The 12,852-nt window shown below is 42.6% G+C and overlaps 2 protein-coding genes across 2 annotated transcripts in view; both read right to left on the bottom strand.

Moving 5' to 3' along the window:
• Window positions 1–3,196: 3,196 nt before the first annotated feature.
• LOC139642763 (membralin-like) lies at window positions 3,197–5,960 on the bottom strand. The gene is made up of 3 exons (XM_071517774.1): window positions 5,939–5,960; window positions 5,614–5,715; window positions 3,197–3,619 (listed from the first exon to the last, which is right to left on the bottom strand). The coding sequence occupies exon 3, from the start codon at window positions 3,611–3,613 to the stop codon at window positions 3,197–3,199; it is 417 nt and encodes a 138-aa protein (XP_071373875.1). The 5' UTR covers window positions 3,614–3,619; window positions 5,614–5,715; window positions 5,939–5,960.
• Window positions 5,961–5,985: 25 nt separating this feature from the next.
• tmem259 (transmembrane protein 259) overlaps window positions 5,986–12,852 on the bottom strand; it is a 20,343-nt gene continuing 13,476 nt past the window's right edge. The window contains exons 5-9 of the mRNA XM_071517770.1: window positions 12,493–12,615; window positions 9,476–9,576; window positions 8,816–8,873; window positions 7,792–7,875; window positions 5,986–6,122 (exon numbers count right to left, since the gene is read on the bottom strand). Coding sequence (XP_071373871.1) covers window positions 5,986–6,122; window positions 7,792–7,875; window positions 8,816–8,873; window positions 9,476–9,576; window positions 12,493–12,615 — 503 coding nt within the window. The remainder of the gene's footprint in view (window positions 6,123–7,791; window positions 7,876–8,815; window positions 8,874–9,475; window positions 9,577–12,492; window positions 12,616–12,852) is intronic.

Raw genomic sequence — 12,852 nt, 5'->3', positions numbered from 1 at the left:
TTTTTTTATTAAAAACTGTAAAACTAATTAAATTTAACTAGTCCCACATACTTTGCACAAATTATATGAAAATCACTACAGAGCATCATTCATTTAATCCAAAATTGAGCCCACAGCTCATCAAAACATCTGACTGTAAATGGTACTGTACAGCCACGGTGAACCGCTGATTACTCGATGTCCAATCTTCATGTAAAAAATAGAAAATATTTTGGTAGATGAAATGTACAAAATGTCAGACTTCTAACTCAAAAACAGAATTTTTTTTAATTATTTGAATTCTGCCTTTATGGAAAGCATTGCAGTCAATGGAAAATAGAGCATCTTTAAACATCAGTTATTCGCTCATGGAGCATTCCATACTTGTACAAATAAATTACAAACATTTCTATGTTGTCTAGATAAAGTACACAAATTCTCAGAATTTGATCTTGAAAACGGAATATTTGACTCTAGTTAGAAAATCTGCCTTAATATAGATGGACAGATCTTATCATGCAGCCTGCTGGTTGCCTCAGTCATGTGACGCCTCCTGTCTTCAAACCAGCAGCAGATAGTTCAGCAGGTTCATGACTTGTCCTTGGTGTCAGAGGTTGTGAGTTCGAGTCCTGGGTGAAGCTGAGGAAACGCTCATCGGCCCGTCCATGACTGACTGCAGTCCTCGTTTTCCTGATATTTTCGTTTTACCAGATATCAAAGTAAAATCTGTCAGTCTCAATAAACCAAATGAGGCTGACAGATTGTTTAGTTATTTATTAGAAACACTAATGAAGTCTCCACACACTAATCAGTTTGTTGTAAACTACATTAATGAGCTGAAGCTCTTCAGAACATAAATCCATTCAGGTCCCAACATCACATTATTCTGCACTGAAACTAAATAGAATTCTCTAATATTAAAGAAGACACTTTCAAAAGTATTGAAGGATCAATATTGTGTATTGATCCGTGTTGTCGGTATAACCTCAGGTTAGAGCGCCACCCAGTGGTTTCAGTGAAGAAATCAGCAACTCTGTCACCTAAATACTTACCATGACAACTTATTCAAACTTGATCTCATTACAAATAACCAAAGACTACTGTAATTATATTATAGTGATGATTAAAACATATTTATTTATTCATGACTTCACATCACAGCAACAGCTGCTCTGTTGGCGTTTCTGATAAACTGAGCTGACAGATCAGTGGGATTAAATATGAAATAAATTCTGCATCGATGCAGACAGACGGACAGAAATGAAGGAGACAGACAGGAGGTTTAGTGCAAAGAAAGCTTCTTGTGCACCGGCTTTACTGAACAGTTAAATACAGTTTGGATGAGCTCCAGGCTTCAGATGAACTACAGTGAATGAGGCTACAATCATCCTGCTTCCTTCACAGACAGCAGAGAGGCACGAAGACCAACTGACGCCAAGCGCTTTGGATTCAGTTACTGACAGTCAGTCATATTGCACAACCTGGACAGGCTCCTCCAAACAGCGCGTCGCCCGTTGCATAGCCCAGCCGCTCCTCCGGGTCACGTGACCTCGGCCGGACCCGGCGTCCCACAATCCCCTGGGTGAGAAATCCACTTCCGCTCTGAAGTCTCTGGACTTTACAGACAGTTTGGAAAAAGAATATAAGGCATTCTCAAAGTAAAGTAGTGTCCTGTTCATCCCGCTGTCAGCTCTGCTCCACACACACAAACACCTTTACTCATTTAGTTTGAATCTGTGAATCTTCAGTTAGTTTCTGATGCTGATCTGGACCCAGGAGGCGCTGTCCCCACGTAGGTCCTCTGTTTTAGCTAGCGACACTTAACAGATGCATTGTGGGAAGCATGGGGCGTGGCTCCTGCGGTTGCTAGGAGACCATTGAACTCCTTTCTGAAGCCTGGTGCTTAAAATCTCCCAAGATAAACTGCGGCAAAGAGAGAAAACTACCAAACCTGCCGACTGATTATTTGGTCAAAGTGATAAATTATTAGTCGCAGCTCAGAGGGAAACTGGTCCTGAAGTTTTTAGATTTGGCTCCAAACAGATTTCTGGTCGATCATAAACATAAAAACCAGCAGATCAGATCAAAGCTGAACTTCCTGAACATCTCGACGAACTCACCAGCTAACGGTTAACTCCATTTCCCATGGTGCTTTTCAACAGGTGAGGGGCTTCCACACTAAACCAGGCAATAACCAAGCTGATCACCGACCCAGACCAACCTTCACACACCAGTCCAGTGGTTCTCACTCAGGTCCTCAGAACCCAGAGCCTGCTGGTTTTCACCACAGCATCTCAGCAGGTGGAGGATCAGAACCAGCAGGAGTCTGGACCAGAAGACCAGAACCTGGACTGGACTAACCAGACACTGAAAAACTAAACTGCTTACTAACTTAGTAAAGTTGAAATCTGTTAGTAACTGAACAGACTGTAAATTTTGAATCTGTTGGTCTGGACCGGCTGACTCCGCCTCCTCTGCTCTGTTCAGCCAATCATTTATCAAACATTAGGAACCTGACAGACTGATGCACAGAGAACCAGAGAACCAGAGAGAGAGAGAGAGAGAGAGAGAGAGAGAGAGAGAGAGAGAGAGAGAGAGAGAGAGAGAGAGAGAGAGAGAGAGAGAGAGAGAGAGAGAGAGAGAGAGAGAGAGAGAGAGAGAGAGAGAGAGAGAGAGAGAGAGAGAGAGAGAGAGAGAGAGAGAGAGAGAGAGAGAGAGAGAGAGAGAGATCCTCTCTACTCATCTCTTCCTGTAGTCTGACAGATGAGATGACAGGGCAACTAGAGAATACACCTTTTTTTCTGTGTGTGTATGTGTGTGTTACTGTGTGTATGCCTGTGTGTGTGTGTGTGTGTGTGTGTGTGTGTGTGTGTGGTGTGTGTGTGTGTGTGTTGTGTGTGTTAGTGTTGAGATAACTCAGGATGGTGTGTGTTGGCTGCTGTGGTCTGTACTGGCTGTACTGGGGTCCCAGTCTGTAGCTGAACTCTGTATGGGGGGGCAGTCAGTCTGTGAAGGGGCGGGCTTTCTCCTGAAGGCCCCGCCTCTGCTCCTTGTGGCCCTCTGATTGGAGGAGTGGGAGGAGGGGGCGTGGCTAGACTACTAGCTCCTCCTACGGTTTTAATTTCTACTGCAAGTGAGTTTGGACTGATCTCTGTGCTTTCCCCCCCTCCTTCCCCCCCTCCTCCCCCTCCCTCTCCTTCCCCCCCTCCCCCTCCCATCACTCCCATCCGGATCTCGGCCACCACGCCAATGGCCGCCGGTGAGCCCGCTGACCTCTGACCCCCGGCTGCGGCCCCTGCGCTCTCCAGCCCCGCCGCCCCCTGCTGGGCGGAGGAGGACAGCGCCTCGGTGATGATGGCCGCCGTCTGGGCCACCCAGTCCAGCTCCGAACGCACCTCGCCTCCGGCCGCGGAGGAAGAGGAGGCCTGGGGCTCGGCCTGAGGGCCCGGGGGGGCGGCGGGGCCCGGGGGGGCGGCGGGGCCCGGGGGGCGGCGGGGGTGCTGTTGTTGTTGAGGTTGTCCTGCAGGGCCGTCTGGTTGGCCTGGCCCGCCTGCTGGTTCTGAAGCAGCATCTCCTGGATCCGGATCTGCTGCAGGATGGCAGGAAGCTCGTAGTGATGGAAGAAATAGATCATGGAGTGCTGCGGAGGAAGAAGAAGACCGACAGGCCGTCACCAACAATTTCATCATTTCAACAAATGAATCCATATATAGAGCTTTCTGTCCCGAATGACCGAACCTCTGTCTGCTGGAGTCTCTACTGTCTAACTTCACCAGGGTTTCTCACAGCGCTTATTAAGTCAAGGCAGACCACTTTAAAGCTGGAATAAACAGTTATTTTATCCATCTGGACCATGGAGTCAGGTTACTCAGTACCAGTTGTTATTATCATGGTTAGAGACAGGGGTTGACATCAGCGAGAGAGAGAGAGCGCAGAGCAATTAGGGGCTGAGCGAACAAAGAGCCACAAAGTTTTCTATGTGTGGGAAACCCTGGAGAGGCAGAGCAGAGCAAGGGGAGATTGTCCACTAATCGATTGCGGATGGCGTCGTTCTCTCAGACGGATAAAAAAATAAAAATAAAAAATGCTAAAATGGGTCGCCAAATATACTTTGGAGGCTGTTAATATACCTGGGCGGCTGCCCAAGTAAAGTCTGTGTGTGGTAAACACTGAGTATGATGCCCACACACCATAGTCAACTTTAATCAAAACAACAAAATTGTGGCTAGTGAAAATGCTGAGTGGCTAGTGACTTTGGAAAACCACTAGCCACAGAGGCTGCTGAGCAAAAACGTTAATGTCAAGCCCTGGTTAGAGACACTCTCCAAGTCTGCTAACTATCCAACTGACGTTAGTCAATACAGGTTAGTCAGTCAGTCATTTGTATCATCCTGTTCATTCATGGCACCTCAGGCCCAATTCATTTCAGTCTTATCTAAGTTTAATTGAAGAAAATTTTGTGCCACTGATGCATTGATCTCAGAAATACAGTCACTCAAAGGACGAAATCATCCAGCATGACAGAGATACAGCAGCGTATCGTCTGCATAGCAGGAGAAACTGATGCTGTGTTTGCAAACGACTGTTCTGTAGTTACTAAGGGAGGAAGAGTTCAGAGTGGGCGGAGTCTTGTTAAGACTTGACGTTGCATTCTGCCGGGAATCGAAGTCTGCAGTCTCTGAGCAGACGTGGAGAACAGAGCGACCGACCGAACGACAGACACTGCTTAGAGCTCCTGCTGCTGCGGGATAAAAATAGATGGGAACCAGGGTTCCACGTCACGTGACGTCAAGTTTCTCTGTCAGGTTTCTCTGTCAGGTTTCTCTGTCAGGTTTCTCTGTCAGGTTTCTCTGTCAGGTTTCTCTGTCAGGTTTCTCTGTCAGGTTTCTCTGTCAAGTTTCTCTGTCAGGTTTCTCTCTCAACATTGAAACAGCACGGTGAAAGTCAGGGCGTTGTGGTCGGGGATGGTGGATGGGCGATACGTTTGCCTTCGATGGTGGTGACCGGGGTTCGATTCCCAGCATTTCCAAAGGACAAACAACCGTGAGTCACATTTAATTTTTTTTTTATTTAACCATGACCAAACCATTTTCTTAACCTTAACCAAGTTGTTTTAGTTGCCTAACCATAAGCATAACCCAAGTTGTTTTATTTGCCTAAACTTCACCATTACCTTAACCCTAACCTTAACCAAAGTGGTTTTAATTGCCTGAATTTAACCATTAACCGACCTTTGGGACGTAATTCAATTTATGGCAGAGGAACGTTTTCAAATTCATCAAGGTCGTGTTCATTTCATGTATTTATGGGTTGGAGGACTTGTTGCCATCTCCTACCGCCAGTAGGGCGGTAGGAGATTTAGGAAACGCTTTTAGGAAACGCTCCTGTGGGTCATATTAGAGGGTAGGAACAAACGACCGATGTGGTCGTGTGGTTTGGAGGACTTGTTGGTTTCTCTGAATCTAACTGCTATAAGCTACAAGTAAGCTGGTGCGAGGATGACAAACCTTCCTAAACCTACTAAACACTGTTTACTGTGAACAGGAAGAACTCCTATCCAACACAGAGTCTGGGGCTGGGTCTGGGGCTGGGTCTGGGGCTGGGTCTGGGTATGGGTATGGGTCTGGGTCTGACCTGGATGAAGAGCCAGGAGGTGACCAGGGCCAGGCTGCTGTACTGGCCGTTGAAGCGGTAGTGATAGGCGTAGAAGGCAAAGTGGTATAGATAGAAGAACCTAGGAAAAAACACAAGAGCAAGACAATAATCAGTGGATTCTCATTAAATAACATAATAAGATTTCCTAACAATTAGAACCACATAAAGTCCAGAGAAGAGCTTCATCCAGATTCCCTCTGATGAGGAATAAGACTCCTGGTGGTGATTTCAGCCCTCGACTGTTTTCTGTTCTGTCCAGAACTTCTCTAGTCTCCTTGGTTGTGGGTGTGGCCAGGTCTTAAATCAGCCAATGGCGTTTGCTGGTGTTGGTGTTTGGGGGCGGGGCGTGACTTACCTCAGCCAATGGCGTTTGCTGGTGTTGGTGTGGCAGCAGATGGCGTCATACTGATCGGCCAACCAGACGATGAGGATGATGTAGAAGGCCGTGGTCGTGTCGTTGAAGAACTCGGACATGATGGCCTCCATGCCTGACAACAGGAAATGACATCAGGTCGACACAGATTGGATTTTGCTTCTGGTTTCCTAACCGCTTATTCACCTTCCTAACACTCACGCTTCACATCGCAGAATACGGTCAAGAAACAACTGAAGACTTCTATTCCCCAACGCTAGGCGTCCATTTTGGAAAAAATCATAACCTGGGCCCTGATTTTCAAATCTTATCTGACAGGATTTCAGTAATTGGTAGAATCTAAACATTAGGTTTTAAAGATAACAGATGCTGATAATTCAGACTGGGATTAGGATCCGGTGATCCAATCCTACCTTTAAATCAACCTTTAATGTTGTTGTCATTTTTCAACACTCAAAAGCAGAGATTAGGAAAGTTTGATTTCAAAAATCAGGATAATGTGATGTAACTGGTCAGGATGGGATGATACAATACATCATGAATAAAAAAAAAAATTCATTAAATGAACAAAACCTTCAAAACAAAGTCTATACCAACTGCTGGACCAGCTGCTCTTGTCAACCTTCATGTTTAAAGAACTCTTGAATTAAAGAATGCAAACGTCCAATGAGACTTTGAATTTTGTCTGGAAGTTCTTATGCATTGTACCTGTGCAGGTAAGTGCATAAATGTCACATACAAACTGTCTTTTAGTCTTTTTCATCCTCCTGTCTTTTTGACCCAACATGTTGTAACAGTGTTAGTCCAGCAGGTGGCAGGATGCTGCTCTACTCACAGGCTGCAGGCCGACAGTCAGTCAGACTGTCAGCACCTTCAATCTGTCGCAGCTTGTGGGTTTTTGGGCAAACTCGACGGCTTTTAGACTCGAGTAACAAATAAATGATTAAGGCTTGATGTTCCTCTGGAATATTATTATTAGTCTGTGGAATCTGATATGGATAAAGAGTTGATTGAAATGTCATTAGAACATTTTATTTTATTTCGCTGCTTTGCCGTCGGAGTCTCTGTTTCTCAGTGAGGCCGAAATGTGCGAACACACGGCTCAAAGTTTCCGTAGAGGAACAAATATTCTCCCGTCAAGTCTGTTTTCATAAGGTTTCTGGTTTGTTTCTGGTTTTTAAAGAGCACATGTCACTCCGCTGTTCATCTCCCTCCCATCTCCTTGATGCTCGCCTACAAAGCGGCAACCGAAACGTCTCCGACCGACCTGAACTCCTCGTTCAGGTCTACGCTCCCTCCGCCCACTACGCTCTGCCAAGGAGAGACCGCCTGGTGCTGCACCACAACAAGACCCTAAGTCTCTATTCAGACTCTTCTTCTGTGGTTCCTCAGTGGTGGAACGAGTTACCAAACTCCATTCGATCGGTAGAGTCCCTCTCAATCTTTAAGAAAAGGCTAAAGACCCAGCTCTTTAGTGAACACCTTCTCACCTGATGGACTGTGTAATCCAAAAAAAAAAAAAAAAAAATTTGTATCTGCCTCTATGCATTGCCACATAGCACCTATGTCCTGTTGGACTAGAACTTAGCTTTATAGCTCTTACTCCCCTTGTTCTCTCCTGACTAGAACCTTGCTTGTGTTGTATTAAAATCTCATGTGAGCGTCACTTTGGATAGAAGCGTCTGCCAAATGGGAAACTGTAAATCACGACTTTTTCGCAGAAAGCGGCGTAGGCATCTTTCGAGCCTCGATCTGCAACGTTTATAAACGATTCACGGTCTTACCGACGAGGGCCAGGATGACGGTGAGCAGAGGGGCTGCTGGGAAGGCGATGGTCATGTTCATCTCCAACATCTGCAGAAGATCCACTGAGGAGGACAGAGCAGACAGTCAGGACAGACAGAGGGAATCTAACTCTTTCCTTCACTTCTCTGCCATCTTCATCGTTCTCGACTCACAGGAACATTTGTTCCATCTATGTCTGTGAACTCTGACCTTTGACCTCCTTACTACTGGTTACTTGTAACTAGGGTTGCAAAGGGGTGGAAAATTTCCGGTAAATTTCCGGAAAGTTTCCGGTAAATTTCCATGGGAAGTTAAGCTGGGGAATTTTGGAAATATTCCAAATTGGAAACTTTCCATGGGAATTATGGGAATTTATGGGAATTTATGGGAATTAATGGGAATTAACTGGGAATTGAGGGTAATTTAATGGAAAGGTATCATATCCAAGCATAAATATTTGTTTTGTTATAAGCAGACATCCATCCAAAATAATACAATTAAAACAGATTTATTTGTAAGTAGAACTTTATCAAGTGTTAAATATTTTATTGAACAATCAATTCTTTCATTTAAGAACAAAAACATGAATGCACAGTGCATGTAGGGGGCGTGGTCTCAACAGCCCTGCAGTAAGCAGTGTGCTATGTGTGCATGTGATTGAGGAATAGCATAGATATTCAACTGTACTTGCATGATATCTGGTTGTTTTAGTCAGGATTATGCTAAAATATATTTTCCCCAACTATATTTAAGTTCCCTATTAAGAGCATACCTTCAATTTAGTAAATTCCTGGTTTATTCCCGTTTATTCCCATAAATTCCCGTTAATTCCCGTTAATTCCCATAAATTCCCGTTAATTCCCATGGAAAGTTTCCAACTTTGAAAATTCCCGGAATTTTGCAACCCTACTTGTAACACTGGTGATCTAGGAAGTAAAGCCGGTTTTACTGCTGACCTGGGTGGGCGGAGCTTTCTCTGGACAGGAAAGTTAAATGACTCTAAATGTAAACAGAGGAACTGACCGATGAAGACGAAGATCTGGTGGTGGGAATATCTCAGCAGCATGGACACCGACAGAGTCTGCAGGTTCACACACAGAACACATCGGTTTGACCTCAGGAGACAACAGGTCACATTATCATTTTAACAAACTGCACAGCTTCAGGTGGAATCTGGGGTCACTTCAGGTCGAGGTTCAGATCAGCTGTCTGACCTGCTGAGGGCTTCGGCTCAAACGAAGGCCGTCTTCCATCTAAACACTTGGACCGTCTCTAACTCTGATTCATTTGAACTAGGGCTGAACAATTAATCGAAATTTTATCGAAATCGCAATATGGCCTACTGCCATTTTCAAATCGCAGGAGGTGCAATATTTGTTAAAGGTGAAATGTGTCAAAATATCATTTTAAATATTAAATATTAAATATTTTAAATATTGTGGTGCTGCAGAGATGTCCTGGCCTAAAACATCTTTGTTTGGTACAGATCCCCGCAAAAACCACACCATAATCATTTTAATACGTTTTTCAATGAAAATGAAAATAACGATGTAAAAATTATCATTCCCTCTAATATCGCAAATCATATCGTAATTGCAATATCAGTCAAAATAATCGCAATTAGATATTTTTCAAAATCGTTCAGCCCTAGTCGGAAACCATATTTATATGTGAAATCCTTACAAATATGACCATGATGACGAAGGCAGCCAGGTAGGAGGTTCTGGCCATCCACATGCTGACGAACCGGTAGTGTTCCCCAGAAACCACGTTCCTCAGGAACCCTGCGGAGAACACAGTCAGAATCACAACCAACACGACTGCTGAGGCTCCACAGGTTCTGTCAACATTAAAGTTTATGTGTTGACTATGGAAACAAATACAAAAACCTCTTTACTTATTACTTATTTTGATGACATATTCAAATTAGCGAATATTTCATAAAACACTTTTTCCCCTCAGAGGCTTAAGTCAGAGAGCGTTTTCTAGTAAGTAACATAAGAAGAGAGAAAAAAAATTATAATTTACAAAATACTGCTTATATGGAAAAAAAAATATCTTTCATGTAAAATATCCTACAAAACAGAAATGAAAAAAAAACAAAAACATTTATAAAGCCTTTGTAAATTACCGTTTTTGTTAAAGCTGCAATAAGCGATTTTCTGCCCACTAGAGACACATTTGTACATTCATTCACGTTTCATACGCCCATATATTTTGAAAAGTGTACATATATTTGATGTTATTTTATTCTATTTATAAATTCTATGTTATACTGCTATTATACTCTGGCACTTTGTATTTCTTACTTACATTTTTCTTACATTTCCTCTACATTTTGCACTGCTGTCTTATTACTGCATTGTTTGTACACTGCATTTGTTTACTTTGTTTACATTGTTGTGGCTAGCTCTTGGCTCAAGAATTTCCTAGCTAACATTATCTGCATCTTGCTGTTTTGTTGTGCTTATGACAATAAAGAACTTTGAACCATAAATAAAGCACAGCAAAGCTGCTGCACTACGGAGGCCCCAAAGGACAAACCTAGCGAAGCACCGTGCATAAACAGTTTAACAAGTTCACTAGTTTAACAGTTTAATAAGCCCTAGCCCTATCCCTAGGAAAAAACGCCTAAAATAATATACCCCAAATGAATCAGGAATAGCTCCTCAACCATAAGGCCTATATGCATATTTCTGGTCTCCTTTGATAGGTAAGAAGCTAAGGAATATTAATTCAGTGTAAGTAAACCTATATCTGTTACCATTCCAGAGTTAATGGAGATGCAATAATGGAAAAAGTAAGATTTTCATCCTCGCCTAGTATATAATTCTAAATTTTAAGGCAATATCACCATTATAACCAAGATCCCATGGATAATAATGCAACTGAATGTCTTCTCATAGTCTTTGACTACAACTGTAACTGTAAATTTGATGGAAATACACCAAAATACAACATTTATGTACAATTCCTAAAAATATACTCAGGCGGTCTCCAGGTTTTGGTCAAGTTTACAATTTACATTATGCCTGTTTACTGGGAGTTTTACTTCAAAACACTACTCATTTCCATATAGCCATGTTACAAATAACATACATCTCCCAAAAACATTGAAATAGTAATAAACACAATGATTAGGAATCAATATTCATATATGTCTGAAGAGATCCATGCTATTCAGGCAGATTAATGGAGAATGCAAGGGTCCTCAGTGCTGTATGAGGTATCCCCAGTTTCGCCTGAGGCAGACAAAGAGAATGATGTATGGCTCATTGGTGTCAGTGCTTCGATGCGGCCACCAGAAGGCGACGAAGAGCCACTGCACCCTCCATAGGGATTCAGTCTGGCTGGACTAAAATGGCTGGGGAATCCCCCCTGACGATCGCTTTAACTCCCGTTTGGTCCCAAGTTACGGCAGAAACGTAAGTAACTAAAATGTGCCGTTTTTGGCGAAAATAACATAAGCCTTAGTGAAATATTTTGGCAAGAACATAGATTTTTGTCAGTATGACTGTAAAATGTGAAGTTTGACTGCTACTTTTCCCCGGAAATGGCGGACTGTGTCGTTCCATTTTCGTGGTGCGTTCACTGTCATTGGAAAGCTCGGAATTTCTAGTTTCCAGCGATAACAAGCATGTTATTGTAGACTGAAGAGAAAATTAACCCCGATCTTTTGATCACAACTTGCTCTTATATTTACGAAGTTTATATTTGTAAGACTTAATTGTTAAAATACTTAGTAATAAGACATAGTTTGGTCAACATACAGTTGGTTTACAGATTCTGAAAGCTGAAGACCCCATGTTTTCAAAACAGTATAACATTCATATCTTCTATTAATAGACCATCTTCTGTCGCGATTTTTCATAACTGGGGGGGCGGGGTGGACCCGGTACCGGGTCCGTCGGGCTAAACAGGTTAACAAGTTTACAGTGTAACAAGTTCACTAGTTTAACAGTTTAACAAGTTCACTAGTTTAACAGTTTAACAGGTTTACAGTGTAACAAGTTCACTAGTTTAACAGTTTAACAAGTTTACAGTGTAACAAGTTCACTAGTTTAACAAGTTTACAGTGTAACAAGTTCACTAGTTTAACAGTGTAACAAGTTTACAGTGTAACAAGTTCACTAGTTTAACAAGTTTACAGTGTAACAAGTTCACTAGTTTAACAGTTTAACAAGTTTACAGTGTAACAAGTTTACAGTGTAACAAGTTCACTAGTTTAACAGTGTAACAAGTTCACTAGTTTAACAAGTTTACAGTGTAACAAGTTCACTAGTTTAACAAGTTTACAGTGTAACAAGTTCACTAGTTTAACAGTGTAACAAGTTTACAGTGTAACAAGTTCACTAGTTTAACAGTTTAACAAGTTTACAGTGTAACAAGTTTACAGTGTAACAAGTTTACAGTGTAACAAGTTCACTAGTTTAACAGTTTAACAAGTTTACAGTTTAACAAGTTCACTAGTTTAACAGTTTAACAAGTTTACAGTGTAACAAGTTCACTAGTTTAACAGTGTAACAAGTTTACTCGCTCGCTTCATTGATTCCGCCATTATGATATTTTTTTTTCAGGAACAGGGGGGGAGAGCGCCGCTTTTAAAACAGCGAGGGAGGAGCCAAGCTAGTTTAAAAAAATGAAAAGCTTGAAAAATGAATACACACACACACACACACACACACACACTATAACACAACCTTTGTTCTCCTCGTTCTCGGCCAGCGCCTTGACGCTGGACATCAGGATGTCGTCATAACCGAGGAACTCATCCAGCAGGAAGCGACTGAAGCCGTCACCGAAACACTGGTCCTTCATAGGATCTACACACACACACACACACACACACACACACACACACACACACACACAATAACCACAATACACACCATCAGCCCAACAGCTACTACCGCACACACAATAATGTTTTAGGCCATCAGCCTGCCTTAGCCTTGTATGCAAACCAACATGATTCTGGCTACAGGATAACTGAAAAATGAAAAGTTTTGAACCACAACAAAAACCAGATCACATCCGTTCATCTCCAGTAGAGCTGCAAC

The sequence above is a fragment of the Centroberyx affinis genome, unplaced genomic scaffold, assembly GCF_046629955.1.
Source record: "Centroberyx affinis isolate AG114_WGS23_722 - 3 ecotype Tasmania unplaced genomic scaffold, CSIRO-AGI_Caff_v1 ptg000520l_1, whole genome shotgun sequence".
NCBI lineage: Eukaryota > Metazoa > Chordata > Actinopteri > Beryciformes > Berycidae > Centroberyx > Centroberyx affinis.
Note: the sequence above shows the minus strand (reverse complement) of the source record. Positions and strands in the feature narration are given on the sequence as shown.